The 25,346-nt window shown below is 32.6% G+C and overlaps 3 protein-coding genes across 3 annotated transcripts; all 3 read left to right on the plus strand.

The window, feature by feature from the left end:
* Positions 1-8,737: 8,737 nt before the first annotated feature.
* On the plus strand, positions 8,738-9,464 carry LOC140960991 (oleosin G-like). Its single transcript, XM_073419320.1, has one exon. It carries the CDS (start codon positions 8,804-8,806, stop codon positions 9,269-9,271), a length of 468 nt encoding a protein of 155 aa, XP_073275421.1. The 5' UTR covers positions 8,738-8,803; the 3' UTR covers positions 9,272-9,464.
* A 5,026-nt stretch (positions 9,465-14,490) lies between these two features.
* Positions 14,491-15,216, plus strand: LOC140960999 (oleosin G-like). Its single transcript, XM_073419327.1, has one exon. The coding sequence runs from the start codon at positions 14,557-14,559 to the stop codon at positions 15,022-15,024; it is 468 nt and encodes a 155-aa protein (XP_073275428.1). The 5' UTR covers positions 14,491-14,556; the 3' UTR covers positions 15,025-15,216.
* A 6,034-nt stretch (positions 15,217-21,250) lies between these two features.
* On the plus strand, positions 21,251-24,819 carry LOC140971140 (ras-related protein RABE1a). The gene is made up of 9 exons (XM_073433235.1): positions 21,251-21,366; positions 21,498-21,618; positions 22,559-22,631; positions 22,722-22,822; positions 23,639-23,704; positions 23,855-23,952; positions 24,165-24,227; positions 24,305-24,397; positions 24,490-24,819. The coding sequence occupies exons 2-9, from the start codon at positions 21,546-21,548 to the stop codon at positions 24,571-24,573; spliced, it is 651 nt and encodes a 216-aa protein (XP_073289336.1). The 5' UTR covers positions 21,251-21,366; positions 21,498-21,545; the 3' UTR covers positions 24,574-24,819.
* The last annotated feature ends 527 nt before the right edge of the window (positions 24,820-25,346 follow it).

Below are 25,346 nucleotides of genomic sequence, written 5' to 3' on the forward strand. Positions count from 1 at the left end.
ATATAATTGAAATAGTGATCCTCGACTCATCTTGAATTGGTTGAGAATTATTTTAAATGAATTTGGGCCAAACTTATATTGTTTGATATTATTGTAAAAATAAATGTAAAAGATAATTAATAATATCAGGAATGACATTCTCCACTCCATTTGTGTATTATATTATGTCAACCAAATACGTAGCGAAACCATATACAAGATTTTTTTTTTTGGATAGAAAACTTGTAACTTTATTGAGATAAATCATACATTACAAGCTGAACTAACCAAGAAGGAAACTCGCCATTCAACCATACAAAAGATGGACGGGAGTAAGAAACAAAACGAGCTAAATGATGGGCTACTTTGTTAGCCGACCTGTAAACATGAGAAAACTCCGAGATTGCAAGGCTTCTGAAACGTTTTCCAATCTCTGAAGCACAAATACCAACATAGCCAAGATCATCCTACGTGGCTGCGACTGCTTGCACAGCCAGTAAGGAATCTATTTCTACCAAAACATTAATGAAATTATTCTCAGAAAGTAGTTTTACCCCTTCAAGGACCGCTAGAAGTTCTCCATGGACCACCGAAATAGCTGTGAGATTTGCTTCCCGAAGGCCAGCAAAGGACGACCTTGATGATCTCTTAGAACCCCTCCTATATTGTACCAATCTGCTTCTTTATTGACACATGCATCAGTGTTCAATTTCAAAAATCCAAAACCCGGAGGAGACCACCTTTGTAGTTTAGGTTGTCGGTGCACGACATTATTTTGATTGAGTTGCAAGTTCACATGATGGAATTTGCGTAACATCACCCCACACCAATCAACATTATCTGCTATCCTTTGACCTCTAGTCCCATGAGTATAACTCTGTCGTTCCTTCCAAACAGCCCAAGTATGCATCGCAAATGATTCGAACTCCGACTTTAGTAGTTTGTCCTTCATCCATAGGCAAAGTTCCATTGTGTGATTTGAATTGGCTACCTTAAGCAAATGAGAGAACTGAGATGTTTTCCACAGGTGTCTGATCACTGAGCAAAAGAATAAAGAATGACAGGTTGAGTCAGTAGAGGCACAACATAGTGAGCAACTACCAGTAACTGGGACATGGTGCCGCCAGAGGTTATGATTCGTGGGAATACAATCATGCGAGACATGCCACCAAAAAATACGGATCTTAGGAGGAAGTGAAAGGCTCCAGATGAAAGCCCACCAATCTTCGTTGGGGAAAGCCGATTGATGCGCTGGAGGATCAAACATTCCACTATGTGACCTGTAGCCATCACGAAGAGAGTACTTGCCTTTAGAGTCATGTCTCCAGAAACGTGCATCCTTGTAATCACTTGTTGAGAGGGGGATTTTTAAGATTTCACTTGCAACATGAGTGTTGAAAGTGTTGGATATGAGTTCAGAATCCCAAGCTCCTTCTCGAATTAGAGAGCTGACAGTCAAATCCTGAGCCCACGGGACCAGAGAAGCTTCCAGTTTATTCTTCATACTAGGGATCCATTTATCATCAAATATTCGAATGTCTTGGCCATCGCCCACACGCCATAGAACTCCATCAGAAATTACGTCTTTACTCCAGATTAGTGATCTCTAAATGTATGATGGGTTGTTACCAAGCCTCGCTTCCATGATGTCCCATGTTTGAAGTATCTTCCTTTAAGGACTCGGTATGTAAGAGAGTCAGGCTCTCTGAGCAGACGCCAGAATTGTTTGGCTAAAAGTGCCCGATTGAATTCTGTCATTTTCCTGAAACCAAGGCCCCCTCGACATTTTGGTTGGCAGAGGGCGTCGCAAGATTGCCAGTGCATATTCCATTTTCCATTATCTAACCCCCACCAAAAATTGGCACATGCTTTTTCTATCTCTTCACATATCTGCGCGGGTATTTTAAAACAAGACATGGCATAAGTCGGGATCGACTGAAGGACAGATTTAATGAGCACCTCCTTTCCTCATGTAGAAAAACTTTTGTGGTTCCATCCTTGAATACGTTTCAACACCCTCTCCACTAGATATTTGAACTGAAGTCTCTTGCTTTTCAATGATACTGTAGGCAGCCCGAGATACAGATCATGGCGTTGAGCTATCGGTATAGTAAGTATCGTTTTGATCGAGTCAATGACCAATGGATTTGTATTAGGGCTGAAAGATAGAGCTGATTTGGAGAAATTGANTGAAGGACAGATTTAATGAGCACCTCCTTTCCTCCTGTAGAAAAACTTTTGTGGTTCCATCCTTGAATACGTTTCAACACCCTCTCCACTAGATATTTGAACTGAAGTCTCTTGCTTTTCAATGATACTGTAGGCAGCCCGAGATACAGATCATGGCGTTGAGCTACCGGTACNAAAGATGTGATTAACGCCGACAGACTCTGAGTACACAACACGAATAGATATGGTGATAGAGGATCACCTTGGCGTAGTCCTTTGCCTGGAGTTAACGGTCCCACCACCTCTTGATTAACCCGGAAAGAATAAGATACCNAGCTCGAAAGAATACCAAACTGTCATCTGCGAAAAACAAGTGGGAGATTGATGGGCTGGATGTTGCTATCTTTACCCCTTTAATTAACCCTCTCCGCTCAAAAGATGTGATTAACGCCGACAGACTCTGAGTACACAACACGAATAGACATGGTGATAGAGGATCACCTTGGCGTAGTCCTCTGCCTGGAGTTAACGGTCCCACCACCTCTTGATTAACCCGGAAAGAATAAGATACTGTTCTGACACATCTCATTAGCAGGTCGATCCATCGAGGATCAAACCCAATGCGCGTCATCAATGCTTGCAAGAAATCCCACTCCACCCTGTCGTATGCCTTGCTCATATCTATCTTTAAAGCAGCATAACCACACCTGCCCACTTTCCTGTTTCTCAACCAANTGGTGATAGAGGATCACCTTGGCGTAGTCCTCTGCCTGGAGTTAACAGTCCCACCACTTCTTGATTAACCCGGAAAGAATAAGATACTGTTCTGACACATCTCATTAGCAGGTCGATCCATCGAGAATCAAACCCAATGCGCGTCATCAATGCTTGCAGGAAATCCCACTCCACCCGGTCGTATGCCTTGCTCATATCTAGCTTTAAAGCAGCATAACCACACCTGCCAACTTTCCTGTTTCTCAACCAGTGTAATATTTCAAAACCCACAATGACATTATCTGTAGTCAGGCGGCCCGGGATGAAAAAACGTTGAGACGATCCAATGATTTTTGAGAGAATAGGGCGGAGCCGATTGGTTATAGCCCTAGCAACAATCTTATAAGAAACATTGCAAAGGCTTATCGGTCTAAATTCAGACATGAGCTTCGGATCTTTCACTTTCGGGATGAGTGTAACTAGTGTCTCTTTCCACCGATTAAACGGTGCTCCCTCGTTAAGTATTTGAAGTGCAGCTTCTGTAACATCTCCCCCTACTACATCCCAAAATTTCTGATAAAACAGGGCTGAAAAACCATCCGGGCTTATTTCATTTTCAATAGATATGAAATTAAGATTATGTTTAGATTTATGGAATTTAAACACATTGATTTCAAATATATTTAAATGTATTTTTATAGTTTTAGAGAATCAAAACAATGAACTTCAAATCCAACTCTTATATGTTTTATATTAATTATGATATATTTGAAGTTCACACAATAATCGAAGCATTTGAATTATATTCTACCTAGTATAAAACTAATATGTAAATAATTGGGTATAAATTTAATATTTCATCAATTACTTCATTGTTAACAATAAAAATATTATTGAATTACATGGATTACAAACCCATTTATCCAAATACAAGCTAAAGGATTTTAAACCAAAAAATCACGGGGATTGATTTTGAAAATGAAAATTTAGAAGACAGGAATCATATGTGTCCAACTGGTTGTTGAAGCCCATCAAATTATTGCCTGTTGAAGGCCAGCAAAATATTTTCGAGACCAATTCGGGATGTGCTTCGGTCTCAACTTTCTACTAGGCTTGCTCTGTATTTTTTTACAAGTTTATTTATATAAAACACACATAGCATGTGACACCAAAAATTAGAACAAAAGGGAAAAATATATATCTGTGACATGATTTTGCAGGGTACTGTGTTAACTTCAAAGTTTACTACCCGTTCAGTTGTCATAAAAAAAAAATGAAATGCCGCAAGGGTTATTTGTTGGATTAAACTTAAATCATTCGAGTTTTCCTTCAAGTCAGAGATTGTACAAAATTGGAGATTCAAGAAAACGATGCTGAATTAATAATATATAAAATAAACATTATTCAACACAGCATAATATAACGCGGAATGTGTCAGTGTCTTAAAAGATTCAATTTTGACTTAAATTGATGCTCATGGTTGACCGCAAACTTTATTGTCGGTGCACTTTTTCTTCATTATTCAAACTTTTGAAATTATGGAAATAAAACGCCGCCACAATTTCTACATGTTGGTTAAACATTTTTGTCATTTATCACAGTTAAAATTCTTTTTTTTTTTTAAAAAAAAGAATTGATTTATTTTTGGACACTATGTTAGTAAATTGATAAGACAGATAGTTTGTTGTGTTAATGAATTTATAATAATATAATTTTTTTCCAATATTAAATAAGTCCTACAATAATATCTTGTTAGTGTAATGTCTTCAAGTTTAATATTATAATATAGCATAGATCATATAGAAAGCATTATTTTAGATATCATATTTTACACATGAAGCATACAATATAATAAAATTATTATATTTTACACGCGAAGAATACATACACGTTAAACTCAATATTAAATTTGATTAAATATACTAGTTTTTTGAATTAATTGTAAATATATGAATATAATTTTTAAATATAAATGTTGAGTTTTGGTCTTTTTATTTATTTTTTAGAATAAAACAATCATTTTTTTTAGAAATAAACAATGAATTAGTTGGTCGTTGTTAGAATTTTTTGTTGTGATGGATCTCATTGATTACGTTCTCAAACCGTTGAATTTAAAAATTACTGTGAATTATATTTAATTTAATTTAACTTAACATAAAATAAATAATCTTTTAATTTTTTTTATTAATTATTAAATTAAATTATATGCACTAAATTTTACTTACAATTTATACAGAAATACGTTAGTATATATCAATTTAATAAAACAAAAATATAGCGATTAATCTCCGAATACTTTTAAAAATTGAACATAGAGATAAATCATAGATATGTTTTTTTTTGTATTTAATGCAGAAATTACATTAATTTCAGGAAAAAAAATATTAAGCTGAACAAAAGCAAGAAAATGAGATCTCTGATTAATACAAATGCTAATGCAAACATTGCGACAATTTTTCTGATAAATCTTATTAATACAATATATTATATCTATAGAGACAGTCTAAAAGATTAATTTTATTTAATACTTTATCATAGCGGCGGATCATCAGTAGCTTATCATTTGGTAGAACGACCCAAAATGGGCCTTTCTTCTGCCGGCTTTTCTGGAGGCTGCGGCGGCAAGTGAATGTTCCCGCCGCCGCTCCTTTCTTTCGGTGGAACCGGAGCTTGAGCGGCAGGCGGCGGTGGAGCAGTGTCCTCCAGGGGAGGGGTGGAAAGGTTTTCAGGAATAACGAACACACCCTGCGACGGCCGCCGCTGGTGGCGGTTGGCTCTCTGAGACATTTTCCGTTAGGGATAGGAGACGGAAAATGTATGTGAGGAAGAAACAAGAAAAACTGAGAGGTGGCGGAATGGGATCACTAGGGGCCAATTTATATAATGATTATATTGTTTAAATTTTTATTAACTGTTTCATATTTTATTTAATATTATATGTTAATAAAAAATAATAATATAATATACTCACTATGTGTTGTTAGTATTCAAACACTTTAAATAAAATTATATATTTTCTATTGCATGTTGAGAGAAAATAATAAATTTAGTCTTTTATGTATTATATTTTCTGTTTTGGTAATTTAATTAGTTAAAGTTGTTTTTTAGTCTTATAATTTCTTTTTTTTGAGTCTTCTTTCAATTTGGTTGATGTGAAATTAAAAAATGTTGATGTGTCATTGAAAAATAATGACGTGACTTCAGAAAACTGACGATATGTCAAACTCCGACAAAATAAGAATAAAAATAAACAAAAGACAGTTACATGAATAAAACGTAATTCTGAAATATTAGAAAATTAAAAAAAGTTATGACAACGTAAATAACTAAATTGGATAGTTTCCCAAATGTTGAATAGTAATTTCTCTTTAAAAAAATACGTAACATTAAAATTTTAAATATTATTAGATGATAAAGGTGGATGACTTATTCATGCGATCATATATTTTATTTTACTTCTGAAAAATATGGCGCAAATGAAGTTTGGTCAAAGTTGACACCTTAGTACTTTACTCGAGTAATATAGGATCCTCAAACAGTAATTTCATTCAATTTTTATTTATCGGTTTTTCAAAACTAAACCTGTGAAATATAACAAGTATTCATAATATAAACGCTTTGAAGGAATGGTAATAAACACGTGAAAATATATATTAGAAAAGTATTTTATATTTATTGTTGCTACAAATATAATTTGAAATTTTGATGATAATAGTTTCCCATTGTTATATTTATTTTTGTTATAAAATTATTCTTATATTTTTATTAGTAAAATTTGAAAGGAATATTTTATTTCAAAAGTCTATTAAGATTTTATTTCGATTTTGCACTTCTAGATAAATCTTATAGCTTTAATTTCCTAGATATAGAGAATCCTACTGTTAGGAATTATTTATTTAAGTAGGAAACTTATCTATAAGATATAAAGTATTTGCTTTAAAGAGTAGGTCTCTTGTGAGACGGTCTCACGAATCTTTAGCTGTGAGACGGGTAAACCCTATCGATATTCACAATAAAAAGTAATACTCTTAGCATAAAAAGTAATACTTTTTCATGAATGATCCAAATAAGATATCCGTCTCACAAAATATGACCCGTGAGACAGTCGCACACAAGTTTTTATCTGCTTTAAATTAGAGTTTGATTCCTATAAACTTGAGTTTTCCTTATTTATAGGTGGAAAGGATCCTTGAAGATTTAGAAAAAAATAAGTACTTAATATAAAAAGGTGGACAAGGAGAGGATATTAAGTGGGACGGCTACAAGAGTTCTGCTGGAATTAATTCAGTATTGGAGATTTGCGTAAGGAGCTTGAGTGTCATGTCTACCACGTGACCGTGTTGCCGATTGGTGTTGCCAACACTCAAGAACAACACTGACGCAGAGTGTTGATCAAAGAGTGGTTACGTTTGGTTTTGTTGCAATACGTTTTTATTTATGCATATAGTATTTAATTTGAGTTTTTGATGTATTTTAATTACTTGGAATATTAAGGAATTTAGTTTAGTTTTATTTCACTAGTATTGATTTTGGTGTAAACGATTTACATAATTTCCTAGTGAATTTTTTGCCATAAGGCATCGCACAAGTATTAGTACTTGTGCTTAATTTAACCCAAGTGTCTATTTGTTAAAGTTATATTAGTGTGCTAAATAATTAATTTCCGCTGCCGTGCTGACAACACCGAGCACAACACTGAATTCTGATATACTAGTTTTAAATAATTATTTCCTGTATATTTATGCGCAACAACCCTTTCAAAATTAATTTTATTACTATTTTTATTATTTATTTATTTATTATTATTATTGTTATTATTATTATTATTATTATTATTATTATTATTAAAAAGTAGAGAATATATAGATAAAACCAAACCCGAATGATGTGAATGAATATTCTCATATTCTCAAGAATAGTTTTTCTCATTGGAATAAGTATTTTCATTCTAAGGATAAAATCAAACATATGAATAAGAATAAGGTTGAGAATGCTTATTTCATTCTAATCTCATTTTATGTAATAAGCATGCCAAATGTATTTAACTGTGAGGTACTGTCAAGATTTAAGCTTTTTATATTTTTATATTATATTGTTTTTTTAGTGGATTTGTTCGATATCTGATTCAGAAATGAATAAATTTAACTAGATTATATTAAAATTTGCATTGAAATGTACTTTTATTAATTGAACTATTATAAACAAAGCAAAATAATAAAAAACCGGACCATCACAAATATTTGGCAAGCATCAATTACGAAATAAAATATTTCTAGTAAAGCACAAGTTAATATTATATGCATTAGATTACACCCAACATATATTCAATTCGATATAAGAAAGAGCTTAGCTTAAATTTCTTTATTTAATTTCCATTATAAATATAATGTACTAGTTAAAGGTAAAAGATATAAAAAAATATATACATATGCACATAACTTGTGAAAGAACCTGATTGATCAAACCCATTAAGTATGGGTTTAACATGAATTGATATATTAAAAATATTTATAAAAGAGATAAAAAAAATTGGTGTAATTGTTATTTTTTTGTAATTTCAATTTATAGTATGTCTTTTCATTAATTTTTATAATTATAATATGATTTTTATTTGAATATAATAATTTCACATTGAGTATTGCTTCTTACTAATCTTAACAATTATATTATTATACATATTTAAATATAAATCAAATTAATTAAAAAAAATAATATGTATGAGATTGTAATAACAATATGAAAGAAGAGACACGAGTATTTAAGCTGTATAAATATAAATTTAAATATCAACTATTTTTTAAAAAATAGAAATCTGTTCAGCATCCACGCGTTCGCATGCATGAAACAAACCCCCATACGTGTCGCCAAACGCCCTCCACCCTCTCCCCTCTAATCTCTCCAACAAACCCGTTGAATCCAGTGGTGCTCTGATCATACAACAATGGCCGATCAGCAGCATTCCCTCAGGAGACCCACCTCCGCCGCCTCATTCATCCAGAAACTGAGACAGCACGCACCCAACTCCACCCAGCTCGTGGGATTCGCCACCCTCGTCATCTCCGGTGGCATTCTCCTCCTCCTCACAGGGCTGACGCTCACCGCCACAGTCCTCGGCCTCATTTTTTTGGTGCCGATAATTCTCATCTCCAGCCCCATATGGGTCCCCCTCGGAACCTTGGTGTTCATCGCCATAGCTGGCTTCCTCTCGTTCTTCGGGTTCGGAGTCTCCGCCGCCGCCGCGGCTTCCTGGCTGTACCGGTATTTCAGGGGGTTCCACCCTCCGGGTTCAGATAGGGTCGACTACGCGAGGACCCGGATGGCTGATACGGCCAGCCATGTGAAGGATTACGCCATACAGTACGGCGGGTATCTGCATGGCAAAGCTAAGGATGCGGCGCCTGGTGCTTGATAACGTTTGCTGATTGGAATTTTCTTCAGTTTTAAACATGCGTGGTTAGATTTTGTGGTGATTAATGATTTTGGAGAACTAACGTATGATTTTTGTATCTCGTAAATTTTCCTTTTGTGGTTTTCTACGAAGAGTTTAGACATGCAATCCCATTACTTTTCCGACCAATTCATTAATGAACTTTTTTTCAGTATTTTTTAGAAAAATTCATATACAAACACCTAACATATTTTTATATAATCTGTTACTGTTTATTAAGTTCTAAGAGACCATGGTGTTATTTTGTATTTTTTGAGTCATTATTTTAAATTAATTTCAAATGGTAATATGATTTGTATTATCTTTATTTTGAATATAAATTAAATTAATTATAAAAGAGAAGTGAGAATGAAATTTTCAGAGTATAATGAACTTGATCCCTTAAATTAAGCACTAGAATCCTCTAACCAACACTATCTTGTGACATCTCCTAGCTAGTGTCACTAAAACATAAAAATAGTTGTTCAGTTGTTGTAGTGACAAAAAGAGTCACTATAATAAGATTTGTGATGACATTTTTTTTATAAATGCATTACAATTTATGATCATCTTTTAATATTTTAAAAATGCATCACAAATTCAATATTTAGAAACTTCTTTCAAGATGAATATATGCATCATCACACAACCATTTATCAATAAAAATGTTGGCAAAAAAATTAAGATATTCACTATATTCTTCAATGTTATTTGATGAAGAACTAAACGTAGAACATACGGTATAACCTTAATAAAGTCTTTGAACACTAGCTTCACTAATGGGTAATAGTCTAATAGAACACAGAGAATCAAAATTCTAATATTCAAATTACACTTAGAGGGCCAACTAAAATGTATCCTACTAATAAAAATTCTAAACATTTTCAAATTTTAATAAACAAAAAACAATAATAACACAACTGCATATCATAAACCAAAAACGCAATCCATAACTTCAAGAAGATGTTGAATTACTTGGTTTTGGAACAATATCCATGAGCACTGGCCCAAACTCTTTGCTGCGGAATAAATGGTATTTTTGATTCCTACAATATAAAAACAATGATGAAAATATACTTTCATATCCAGTTTTCTTAAGAATTTACACAAACACTTTGTAAAATATGAAACATTTGTAATCCGAGGAATGAGTCTTTCCCATAATTAAATTTCTTAAAGTGATTGCATCGTAATACTAGAGTTTCAGTAGGCAAATGTATACAGAGGTTTACGAGAGCAAAATTATATATAATTTTTCCTTTTCTAAACCTTAGAAAGTATCAAACTGCTCCTCTAATTCATTCAAAATTATAGAAGAATTTTATGATAGTCCATTTATTATGCATTGAAAAACAAGAAAGGTTCCAATCTTAACTTATAGAGAACCAATTTCTAAACTCTAAAAAGAAATCAAATAAGTGACCAACCAATATTAGAATGTTATTTATCATTCTTGATCCAGAAATCAATTATATATAATTATTTGAGGCAATTAAGCTGCTAGCGAGATTGTGCTAAAACTCGCGCGTTTATACAGGGGAGGTAACCATTCGCCTTGCCATTAACTTACAGTAATATCATGAGAAATGAGTTTCATGTCGTATTGCATCGAATGCATATGGCTAAATTAAAAATAAATAAATTAAAAAAAAAACTCATGGAGAAGTTATAAAAATAAAGGATATATATTCGGTTGATTATTATTTGAGTCATCTTATGTTGGATTATCCGAATGATGGATCATGCAGGTTAATGAGATGTCACCCTTGTGACATTATCCTGATGCATCCAATAATTCACATCCATTCTCACACGTAAGATCTACATAAAAAATCATGTACCCTACATGTATGAATAAATGTAAATCGTTGAATACACACTTAGACAATTATCTAAAAGTAGGTTGAACTGAACCGATGATAATGGTTAAAAGCAGAGAAAAATATTCCAAAAACTTAAAATTTATTAATATCGTTAAGATCCTCGTAACAAGGTCAATACATAATGCCCATATTATTTCAAACTAATAAGATTTTTTATGTGATGATTGAATCTTTTCTAAGGTCCATCACACAAGCAAAGTTCTCTTGCAATCCTCCGAAGTCTTGCATTTCTCAATCTTGCTTGGTTCCATACTTCTAACGCAAACCATGCACCACCGCACGAGACAAACTGGTTTCTCCGGGCAATATTTTACACAGTCATGGTCATCTCTGCATCTCGGCCCCAAAAATTTTGCGTTGGATGACGTAATAAAACCTGCCCAAATTATTACATAAACTTGTTAGTGCTTGAAGACGATTTTATGAATCGTAAAATTACATAAGCAAAAATAGACTTTGTCCGCATCGGATTTGAGTTTCGATGTCACTCTATGGATATTTATGAGCGATGTGTAAATTCATGCAATCGTTATATATATAAGGGAAGGACACCGACCTACACCAATCAACAGGAGAAAGATGAAGAGCACTTGGGGAAATGGAGATTTGTCCATTATATTTGATTAGCTAAGTATATTTGCGATATGAAAGTCCAATGGACACCAGTTATATAATATGTTCACTTTGTGAAGAAGAGGAGGAGTTTTATACTAAAAAAATCGTAGTAGTTGGGAAACAAAATTTAAATTTTCGATATATTTTAAAAGATCATATGTAGATTATGGTCGTTTATGTAACAATATTTTGGAAATTTCACAGTTACTAAAATATTTGATGATGAAAATCTTGAAATTAGTCAAGTGAATGAAATTTGATTATGTGTTATTTGATGGGTTTATTTTATATTGAAAATACAAAGTTTTATATATGAATTTCCAATGACTTCATTTTGTGAGAATTTAAAATATATTAAATTAATTAATAAACAGGTTAAAAATGCAAAAAAATATTTTTACATCAAGGGATTTCAATAATTTCCAAACATATTTTGTTAGGATCAACTAGACTAAACATTATAGTTGTCAGAGATTTGCAATTTTACTTTCTTATACTATTGCTACCTCCAAATTCGTGCTCATAATAAAAACGCGCATAGGTGGAAAAACAAAGAAAGGTGTCGGCGGGAGGAAGGGTGGAGGCCCGAAGAACGGTTTACATGGTTGTGATGCTGGTGTAGCTTGCTGCCGAGGTGCTGCGTGACTTCTTGTGCAAGGTTTTTGTACAATATTTTTATGGCACTTGGACGTAAGGTCCACCCACACCGACTGCCATCAAATGAGTCATGGTGTGTTGGCCCGTCAATGTCATAAATATACAGGCAATATCTTAGTAAAATCCAAAACCTGAGTGCCAGAGGTATATACTCGGCGAGAAGCTTCGCCGATGCGGAAGACTGCACGGTCGGCGGCGAGATCTGGAGCCAGGGGCTGTCAAATGAGGCTTTAGCCATAACCACGCTTGCCAAGATTATTTCCGGACTCATTGATTTATACGGTTGTTATCAGATAGACCTGATCGATATGTTAAGGATGAGGACCTTGACACTTGACACAGTTTTTCTCGTTATCGATTGTCATTAAAATGTACAAATTAATTTATAAAGATTAAATAGTTTTAACTGTTAAGACCAGTTAGAGTTTTTTTAAAAAATTATTAGTGTTTATTAATTAACCTTTCTTTAAACACATTTTGATCCCAACAAATATTATCATATTAACATCTGTACCTTAACAAATACAGTTTTTTAGTCTTGATAAAGTACTTCTTGTATAAATAGACTTATTTAAAATATATATCATGTATAAATAGACTTATTTAAAATACTCCAAATTACGATACATTATATTTTTTAACTTTTCGAAATTCTAATGCATTAACGATACAATTAAAACAAATAAAATTTAAAAAATAACGACAATTTTTATGATTTTAAATTAAATAATATATATTTTTAATTTAATAATTGCATAAAAATATCTTGTAGGTGTTCACTTAGAGTCGACTCTTTTTGTTAAACATAAGACGTATATGTTTTCCTATTTTGTCCTATCGTAGTAATTTAATGAACAAAAAAATCCTCAACTATTTNTATACTAGTTTTAAATAATTATTTCCTGTATATTTATGCGCAACAACCCTTTCAAAATTAATTTTATTACTATTTTTATTATTTATTTATTTATTATTATTATTGTTATTATTATTATTATTATTATTATTATTATTATTAAAAAGTAGAGAATATATAGATAAAACCAAACCCGAATGATGTGAATGAATATTCTCATATTCTCAAGAATAGTTTTTCTCATTGGAATAAGTATTTTCATTCTAAGGATAAAATCAAACATATGAATAAGAATAAGGTTGAGAATGCTTATTTCATTCTAATCTCATTTTATGTAATAAGCATGCCAAATGTATTTAACTGTGAGGTACTGTCAAGATTTAAGCTTTTTATATTTTTATATTATATTGTTTTTTTAGTGGATTTGTTCGATATCTGATTCAGAAATGAATAAATTTAACTAGATTATATTAAAATTTGCATTGAAATGTACTTTTATTAATTGAACTATTATAAACAAAGCAAAATAATAAAAAACCGGACCATCACAAATATTTGGCAAGCATCAATTACGAAATAAAATATTTCTAGTAAAGCACAAGTTAATATTATATGCATTAGATTACACCCAACATATATTCAATTCGATATAAGAAAGAGCTTAGCTTAAATTTCTTTATTTAATTTCCATTATAAATATAATGTACTAGTTAAAGGTAAAAGATATAAAAAAATATATACATATGCACATAACTTGTGAAAGAACCTGATTGATCAAACCCATTAAGTATGGGTTTAACATGAATTGATATATTAAAAATATTTATAAAAGAGATAAAAAAAATTGGTGTAATTGTTATTTTTTTGTAATTTCAATTTATAGTATGTCTTTTCATTAATTTTTATAATTATAATATGATTTTTATTTGAATATAATAATTTCACATTGAGTATTGCTTCTTACTAATCTTAACAATTATATTATTATACATATTTAAATATAAATCAAATTAATTAAAAAAAATAATATGTATGAGATTGTAATAACAATATGAAAGAAGAGACACGAGTATTTAAGCTGTATAAATATAAATTTAAATATCAACTATTTTTTAAAAAATAGAAATCTGTTCAGCATCCACGCGTTCGCATGCATGAAACAAACCCCCATACGTGTCGCCAAACGCCCTCCACCCTCTCCCCTCTAATCTCTCCAACAAACCCGTTGAATCCAGTGGTGCTCTGATCATACAACAATGGCCGATCAGCAGCATTCCCTCAGGAGACCCACCTCCGCCGCCTCATTCATCCAGAAACTGAGACAGCACGCACCCAACTCCACCCAGCTCGTGGGATTCGCCACCCTCGTCATCTCCGGTGGCATTCTCCTCCTCCTCACAGGGCTGACGCTCACCGCCACAGTCCTCGGCCTCATTTTTTTGGTGCCGATAATTCTCATCTCCAGCCCCATATGGGTCCCCCTCGGAACCTTGGTGTTCATCGCCATAGCTGGCTTCCTCTCGTTCTTCGGGTTCGGAGTCTCCGCCGCCGCCGCGGCTTCCTGGCTGTACCGGTATTTCAGGGGGTTCCACCCTCCGGGTTCAGATAGGGTCGACTACGCGAGGACCCGGATGGCTGATACGGCCAGCCATGTGAAGGATTACGCCATACAGTACGGCGGGTATCTGCATGGCAAAGCTAAGGATGCGGCGCCTGGTGCTTGATAACGTTTGCTGATTGGAATTTTCTTCAGTTTTAAACATGCGTGGTTAGATTTTGTGGTGATTAATGATTTTGGAGAACTAACGTATGATTTTTGTATCTCGTAAATTTTCCTTTTGTGGTTTTCTACGAAGAGTTTAGACATGCAATCCCATTACTTTTCCGACCAATTCATTAATGAACTTTTTTTCAGTATTTTTTAGAAAAATTCATATACAAACACCTAACATATTTTTATATAATCTGTTACTGTTTATTAAGTTCTAAGAGACCATGGTGTTATTTTGTATTTTTTGAGTCATTATTTTAAATTAATTTCAAATGGTAATATGATTTGTATTATCTTTATTTTGAATATAAATTAAATTAATTATAAAAGAGAAGTGAGAATGAAATTTTCAGAGTATAATGAACTTGATCCCTTAAATTAAGCACTAGAATCCTCTAACCAACACTATCTTGTGACATCTCCTAGCTAGTGTCACTAAAACATAAAAATAGTTGTTCAGTTGTTGTAGTGACAAAAAGAGTCACTATAATAAGATTTGTGATGACATTTTTTTTATAAATGCATTACAATTTATGATCATCTTTTAATATTTTAAAAATGCATCACAAATTCAATATTTAGAAACTTCTTTCAAGATGAATATATGCATCATCACACAACCATTTATCAATAAAAATGTTGGCAAAAAAATTAAGATATTCACTATATTCTTCAATGTTATTTGATGAAGAACTAAACGTAGAACATACGGTATAACCTTAATAAAGTCTTTGAACACTAGCTTCACTAATGGGTAATAGTCTAATAGAACACAGAGAATCAAAATTCTAATATTCAAATTACACTTAGAGGGCCAACTAAAATGTATCCTACTAATAAAAATTCTAAACATTTTCAAATTTTAATAAACAAAAAACAATAATAACACAACTGCATATCATAAACCAAAAACGCAATCCATAACTTCAAGAAGATGTTGAATTACTTGGTTTTGGAACAATATCCATGAGCACTGGCCCAAACTCTTTGCTGCGGAATAAATGGTATTTTTGATTCCTACAATATAAAAACAATGATGAAAATATACTTTCATATCCAGTTTTCTTAAGAATTTACACAAACACTTTGTAAAATATGAAACATTTGTAATCCGAGGAATGAGTCTTTCCCATAATTAAATTTCTTAAAGTGATTGCATCGTAATACTAGAGTTTCAGTAGGCAAATGTATACAGAGGTTTACGAGAGCAAAATTATATATAATTTTTCCTTTTCTAAACCTTAGAAAGTATCAAACTGCTCCTCTAATTCATTCAAAATTATAGAAGAATTTTATGATAGTCCATTTATTATGCATTGAAAAACAAGAAAGGTTCCAATCTTAACTTATAGAGAACCAATTTCTAAACTCTAAAAAGAAATCAAATAAGTGACCAACCAATATTAGAATGTTATTTATCATTCTTGATCCAGAAATCAATTATATATAATTATTTGAGGCAATTAAGCTGCTAGCGAGATTGTGCTAAAACTCGCGCGTTTATACAGGGGAGGTAACCATTCGCCTTGCCATTAACTTACAGTAATATCATGAGAAATGAGTTTCATGTCGTATTGCATCGAATGCATATGGCTAAATTAAAAATAAATAAATTAAAAAAAAAACTCATGGAGAAGTTATAAAAATAAAGGATATATATTCGGTTGATTATTATTTGAGTCATCTTATGTTGGATTATCCGAATGATGGATCATGCAGGTTAATGAGATGTCACCCTTGTGACATTATCCTGATGCATCCAATAATTCACATCCATTCTCACACGTAAGATCTACATAAAAAATCATGTACCCTACATGTATGAATAAATGTAAATCGTTGAATACACACTTAGACAATTATCTAAAAGTAGGTTGAACTGAACCGATGATAATGGTTAAAAGCAGAGAAAAATATTCCAAAAACTTAAAATTTATTAATATCGTTAAGATCCTCGTAACAAGGTCAATACATAATGCCCATATTATTTCAAACTAATAAGATTTTTTATGTGATGATTGAATCTTTTCTAAGGTCCATCACACAAGCAAAGTTCTCTTGCAATCCTCCGAAGTCTTGCATTTCTCAATCTTGCTTGGTTCCATACTTCTAACGCAAACCATGCACCACCGCACGAGACAAACTGGTTTCTCCGGGCAATATTTTACACAGTCATGGTCATCTCTGCATCTCGGCCCCAAAAATTTTGCGTTGGATGACGTAATAAAACCTGCCCAAATTATTACATAAACTTGTTAGTGCTTGAAGACGATTTTATGAATCGTAAAATTACATAAGCAAAAATAGACTTTGTCCGCATCGGATTTGAGTTTCGATGTCACTCTATGGATATTTATGAGCGATGTGTAAATTCATGCAATCGTTATATATATAAGGGAAGGACACCGACCTACACCAATCAACAGGAGAAAGATGAAGAGCACTTGGGGAAATGGAGATTTGTCCATTATATTTGATTAGCTAAGTATATTTGCGATATGAAAGTCCAATGGACACCAGTTATATAATATGTTCACTTTGTGAAGAAGAGGAGGAGTTTTATACTAAAAAAATCGTAGTAGTTGGGAAACAAAATTTAAATTTTCGATATATTTTAAAAGATCATATGTAGATTATGGTCGTTTATGTAACAATATTTTGGAAATTTCACAGTTACTAAAATATTTGATGATGAAAATCTTGAAATTAGTCAAGTGAATGAAATTTGATTATGTGTTATTTGATGGGTTTATTTTATATTGAAAATACAAAGTTTTATATATGAATTTCCAATGACTTCATTTTGTGAGAATTTAAAATATATTAAATTAATTAATAAACAGGTTAAAAATGCAAAAAAATATTTTTACATCAAGGGATTTCAATAATTTCCAAACATATTTTGTTAGGATCAACTAGACTAAACATTATAGTTGTCAGAGATTTGCAATTTTACTTTCTTATACTATTGCTACCTCCAAATTCGTGCTCATAATAAAAACGCGCATAGGTGGAAAAACAAAGAAAGGTGTCGGCGGGAGGAAGGGTGGAGGCCCGAAGAACGGTTTACATGGTTGTGATGCTGGTGTAGCTTGCTGCCGAGGTGCTGCGTGACTTCTTGTGCAAGGTTTTTGTACAATATTTTTATGGCACTTGGACGTAAGGTCCACCCACACCGACTGCCATCAAATGAGTCATGGTGTGTTGGCCCGTCAATGTCATAAATATACAGGCAATATCTTAGTAAAATCCAAAACCTGAGTGCCAGAGGTATATACTCGGCGAGAAGCTTCGCCGATGCGGAAGACTGCACGGTCGGCGGCGAGATCTGGAGCCAGGGGCTGTCAAATGAGGCTTTAGCCATAACCACGCTTGCCAAGATTATTTCCGGACTCATTGATTTATACGGTTGTTATCAGATAGACCTGATCGATATGTTAAGGATGAGGACCTTGACACTTGACACAGTTTTTCTCGTTATCGATTGTCATTAAAATGTACAAATTAATTTATAAAGATTAAATAGTTTTAACTGTTAAGACCAGTTAGAGTTTTTTTAAAAAATTATTAGTGTTTATTAATTAACCTTTCTTTAAACACATTTTGATCCCAACAAATATTATCATATTAACATCTGTACCTTAACAAATACAGTTTTTTAGTCTTGATAAAGTACTTCTTGTATAAATAGACTTATTTAAAATATATATCATGTATAAATAGACTTATTTAAAATACTCCAAATTACGATACATTATATTTTTTAACTTTTCGAAATTCTAATGCATTAACGATACAATTAAAACAAATAAAATTTAAAAAATAACGACAATTTTTATGATTTTAAATTAAATAATATATATTTTTAATTTAATAATTGCATAAAAATATCTTGTAGGTGTTCACTTAGAGTCGACTCTTTTTGTTAAACATAAGACGTATATGTTTTCCTATTTTGTCCTATCGTAGTAATTTAATGAACAAAAAAATCCTCAACTATTTTTTAGGGTTCTTTTTAAATATGACAAAAACTTGTGTGAGACGATCTCACGGGTCGTATTTGTGAGACGGATATTTTATTTGGGTCATCCATGAAAAAATATTACTTTTTATGCTAAGCGTATTATTTTTTATTGTGAATATCGGTAGGATTGACCCGTCTCATAGATAAAGATTCGTGAGACCGTCTCACAAGAGACCTACTCTTTAAATATATACAAACCAATGGCAAAGTTGACAATTCATAATATAAAACTTTACTTACGATGATCCACACTTTTAATATATAAACACACACACACACACATTTGAGGCATCTTGATTATCCGATTAATCGATCATGTAAATATAGTTAGAATGCGAAGAAAATTATTTCACAAAACTTAAAATTTTACCATAACATTATCCAAAGAGAACGCCCATATTATTTCAAATCAATAATATTTTATAATTTGAATCTCTTCTACTGTCCATGCATGCATCACACACGCAGAGTTTTCTTGCAATCCTCTGAAGTATTGCATTTCTCAATCTTGCTTGGTTCAATACATTCCAAACAATGCCTAACAATACAGAATGGTTTCCACGGGCAATATTTCACACAGTCTCGGTCTTGACTGCATCTCGGCCCCACAAACATTCTTGCATTGGATGACATAAACCCTGTCCAAATTATTGCACAAACTTGTTAGTATTTGAAGATGATTCATATAATCAAACAAATTAAATATTTTGTCCGCATCGGATTTGAAATTCGATTTTTGTGTAAATTCATGCAAGCGTTATATAAAGGAAGGAGACCGACCGACAACAATCAACAAGAGGGAGATGAAGAGCACTTGGGTTAATGGAGACTTGGCCATTTGAGATTAGCTAAGTATATCTGTACGTAATATAAAAAATTTCAACCAACAACAATTTTATGTGCAGTTTATACATGAGAAGAGATGGGGTTTTATACTAAAAAATAAAATGGTAATTAGGAAAATAATTTAATTTTTGATATATTTTAAAATTGCATATGTAGATTTTGGGTTGATATATATGATATGTAAATGATGATTTGTAGATTAATTCACAATTGCTAAATATTTAGTGATGAAAATCTTGAAATCGGGCAAATGAATTAATGAAATTTAATTGTCTGTAATCTGACTGGTGAGTGATCTGAATTCGAAACAAAAATTTTTTTTGAGGAGAATCTCAAAAGACTAGCTTCATTTTCTAAATATAATACAACGTTGCTACAATACAAAATATCAGTAAATTTGTTGAGAAACATCATATTTTAGATAGAATCTGCTCTTTATTACTTTGTATTTTTATAAATAAAATAAAATAATAAATATATAATTTGAAAATAATTATTTCAAAATATCAAACATCATAGCAAACGACAAAAATGCAGTTTCTCAAACACAACTCTTAACTCAAACAACTTAAATATGTCACTATATTGTCATTGTTTAATATTGTAAATCCAATCTATTAATAGTGCACTAATATTTTTCAACATAAATGCTCTAGGTATGATAGCAAATGAGGAATTATCTAAATGTACATGTGCTTGAGAGATCTATTTGAAAAAATCAATGAATTTCAATTATAATTTTATTATTCTGTTTTGGACGAGTTCTGGTCACTCTTTTACGATCCACGTAGCTAACCAGATCAAGCAGCGTAACGTCAGCAGTTTGACGCATCCAAAGGTTCACTCATCTCAATACCAATCTTAATCACGCACGCTTAACCAAATAATATTTAATAAATAATAATACGTTTGGGTTGCCTAATCAAATTTGAGAGAAGATGATAAATCATAATTTTTCTATTTTCAATAATAAAATGCACAAAATTGCAACAAAATATGTGGTTGGCTCGGATTAGTAATAATATCAAGCCAACCAAATTCACAACCTAATAACATGTGACAAATTGCACATAAATAATATATAATTGTCAAATTTGTAATTGATAAATATATTAAAAATAATAATTTGAAAATAAAATATAATCGATGTTTAGTTTGATAATTGTGTATGAAAACCTTATACTTGTGGCTGATTGCTATAAATATTATATTTCAAAGAACCAAATAATCGGTCAACAATTTGTCATTTCCTCTGAATTATTCGTTAACATTTTATGTTAAATAATTTTATTAAAAAAAATTTAATTAACAAAATTATTATTAGAGAGAAATTCAACGATAACCACTCTGTCCCACGCTTCCCTCCTCTTTTTCCTCAATTCCCATTTATTAGATCCCTCTTTCACAGTTCTCCCCTGCGATCTGGTATTCATTTTCAATCCCTCTCTTTCTGTATTTTGCCTTTTGAATTCGAAATTTTCTTGTTTGATTTTGTGTTTCGTAATCTGAATTCTTCTGAAATGGATGTATGCGGATTGACTTTTTGTTGTTTCTAGGGTTTGCTTTGAGGATATCGTAAATTTGAGAAAAACTGAGGCATACAGATGGCTGCTCCACCCGCCAGAGCTCGAGCCGATTACGATTATCTCATCAAGCTTCTGTTGATCGGTGACAGCGGTGCGTGATCGTCCTTCTATTGTATATTTTTTTCAATTTTTGGTTGAAGATTAAATGTTACTGCATTTTGGTATGGAATGTCGGGATTAGGTTGTGTGCTTTGGCTTGGTGTTGCCTGCATTTGATGCAGATTGGTTTCTGTGTAGTTCATTTTTTTTACATGGCTGAGGATGCTATGATCATGTTTTTTGTTAACTAATAATTGTTTTATTTATTTGAAAATGAAATGCTTTGTCCATAGATTTTTAGCTGAACTTGTAAAAATCCGGAAGACAGGGTTGATTATGTTAATGCGGGTTACTGTGCAGAGTAATAGTTTGACTAATTATTTATTCATTGGATCGGATACTTTGCTAGTGCTGCCTTGAAGATTAGTATCTCTCTACTTGCATGTGTTATGGAGCCCGTGTTCATGTTACAGCTTTGGAATTCCCACCTTAATAGAATTGCGATATAGCCATGTTCTTTGAAGAATAAGTGAGAATATCAGTTGTATGTAGGGAAGCTCGATTTCTTTACTGTCAGCAAAAGGTAGTTAGATACCCCAAAAATTAATATTACATTATTACTGATAGCCCAGAAAGCGCATTGGTATTTTGAGGTTGACGAGTTTATGATGTACATTAGATTGCTTGTTTTGATTGACTTCACTATCGGAGATAATTAAAGAGCTTTTGAGGGATAATTGGCTTGTCGCAGTTTATAGCGTTGCATCATTGGTTATTGATTTACTCTTCCAAACTCTTGAAACCAGAAATTATAGACAACATGTTTGTGTTTCTTTCGAAATTGTTGGAATGGAGTGGTAGGACTCATTTTTTACCTTAATCGGTAGCCTTTTTGTATTTATTTTAACAAATTTATTTTGTCTTTGTTTTATTCTGCATGGAGTGAACAACCTAATTTGAACAGTGTTCTAATTGTTTGGATGTTTTTCTAGGTGTGGGGAAGAGTTGCCTTCTTTTACGTTTTTCCGATGGTTCTTTCACCACCAGTTTCATTACCACTATTGGGTAGGTTGGCTTCTAAAGAAGATGTCTTGCAACTGTTTGGACTTTTTACTTTCTCCTGCCTGCTTTGTTTGATTTGGTTTCGTCACACAGTATTGATTTCAAGATAAGGACTATAGAGCTTGATGGGAAAAGAATCAAGCTGCAAATATGGGACACTGCTGGACAAGAGCGATTTCGGACAATCACAACTGGTATGTGCTTGACTTATGCTGGAAACTGCTCTCATTTTCCTCTCATATCTGGGCATTATCCCAGAAAAGTAGGGTTTTTAAAGAATTTTCTTCTTCTGGCAATGATTGTATAACCTGAGAAAAATGAGGCGCCATTTAGCCTTCTGGGAGGATAGCAGCTAACACAAGAGCTTAAACTATGACCTAGATTTTAGAGGGTGTTTGATTCTCTTGTAGAAACTTGTTTAGAAGGCTGTTTGTTGATCAGAACATTTTGTGCTTGTAGTTCCTTGAGAGATATTTGTGAAAATAAGTAATTACGTGCTTGGATGGAAGTGCTGATTTGAAAAGTAAGTACCTGTTGTGTTTAGTATGCTGGTGCTAATATGGCATAGACATGTTTTAGATCAAAATGCTTTGCAGGAAGGTTTTTCTCATCTGTCCATTTCAAATTCTTTGTATGACCGAAATGGTGGCCTTTTTATATCTGAAATAATCGAGAGAAAATTTTGAGAACGAAACTACTGATTTTCTTCTAGCATCAAATTTTGCCTTCACCTATTCCCAACGATGGACTTTAAAATATTTTTCCACGCAAGGACGACTGAAATTTGAAAGGCGTTTGATTCCTTCGGTTTTGTTTCTCGTGAGGATTTCAGATGTGTTTTCTCCTCTTTTAATCGATAATAATGTAATAGATAGATTTTTTTTGGGGAATTGTAGTAAGTTAATTATTTATTTGGTTCTTTGCATACTTGTTGCCATATCGATTCACGGAGCATAATAGTTCTTTACTGATCATTTCAAGGTTTTACCTTACTATTCACTTGTTTGCAGCCTATTACCGTGGAGCAATGGGTATTTTGCTGGTGTATGATGTGACTGATGAGTCATCCTTTAACAGTAATTACTCGCTGTTCTTACTATCTTTCTTTTATTGTATTATTTTTGTGACAAAATTAACGTTTTCCACATTTTGTATTTCTTTTAGTTGCATTTTCTTTAATGTAGTTTACTTTCTATCTTGTCAAAATTGACTCGATCCTTTCTTAGACATCAGGAATTGGATCAGAAATATTGAACAACATGCCTCAGACAATGTCAACAAGATATTGGTCGGCAACAAGGCTGATATGGATGAAAGCAAAAGAGTCTCTCTCTCTCTCTCTCTTGCTCGAGTATTCATATATTTCTTGTTTTTGTGGGCATGCTGCTGCCATGGGTACATTGATTTGATGGCAATCAAAACTAACCCCTGTTAGTAAATTTTGAATAGTCATGCGAAGCCATACGTATAAAACTGTACGCATCGATCTTCTTTTGCTTGTATCCACATAAATCTGACTTGATTGAACTTTTTTAGGCTGTTCCAACTTCCAGGGGTCAGGCACTCGCTGATGAATATGGAATTAAATTCTTTGAAACAGTAAGTGGCACCACTCATTGCTTATTCTTAAATTTTTATTCTGAATTATTGTATCCAAATAACGTCATGTCCAACAGAGTGCTAAAACAAACATGAACGTGGAGGAGGTTTTCTTCTCAATCGCCAGGGATATAAAGCAGAGGCTCGCTGAAACCGACTCAAAAGCTGAGGTATCAATTGCTATTTACTTTGTTAGTGAGTGGGTGCATATGTTGGTTCATCCTTATTTAAAACGACCGAATGCGTTATTGCTTGAATGCAGCCTCAGACCATAAGGATCACCCAACCTGACCAGGGGGCAGGGACTGCCCAAGCTGCTCAAAAATCAGCTTGCTGCGGTTCTTGAGCGAAAAGTTTGATCCTGACCATTTTGACAGAGAGACCCAATCTTTGTTATTGAAAATATCGGTAGTGTTTGTATTGCTATTCCTCTCATCATTTTTAGTTGTTCCGCAATCTTGTGTTCTTGGCAGATCGATCTTTATTGGTGGAATTATTTATTACTATACAAAGTCTTTACTCTGAAGTTTAATGGGTTGTATACTTATATTTCAAGATAAGTGTTTGGTTTTTTATTAAATTTATTTTACGTGCCTTCTTGTTTCTATTTAAAGATTCAATCTGAGGGCCAAGCCTCTTTAATTTCTTGAATGACTATGTTTTTTTGTCTTTTAATTTCTTATTCCATAAAATTAATAATGGAATCCAAATTTTTTTAAGACATTGCAAAATAACTGAAATGACACTGACTGGAGGAGCCTTTGGGTGAATTTCCTAGTTTTAATTAAATAATATAAAAATCCGTACAATTTTCTTTTAAAAAAAGTATGTTCTTCATTGCCATCGAACTTTTCAATTTCTTGAACTCGATGTGGCAGAAAACTGATCATGCAAAATAATGTTAAAATGTATAATAATTCACCGGCGAGACTAACTTCGAGAATGTGCGGATGCAACTGCAGCTATCCAAATCGGGTGAGTTGTGAATTTGAGCGCAATAAATCATCGAATATTGGTCATTTGTTCAAAGCTATTCAAGAACACTATAAAATGGAATTATAACATAGTGAAATACAAATTAGTTCACATATTTACAAAAATATATATAAAAAAACAAAA

The sequence above is a fragment of the Primulina huaijiensis genome, chromosome 2 (assembly GCF_012295235.1).
Source record: "Primulina huaijiensis isolate GDHJ02 chromosome 2, ASM1229523v2, whole genome shotgun sequence".
NCBI classification, from domain to species: Eukaryota; Viridiplantae; Streptophyta; class Magnoliopsida; order Lamiales; family Gesneriaceae; genus Primulina; species Primulina huaijiensis.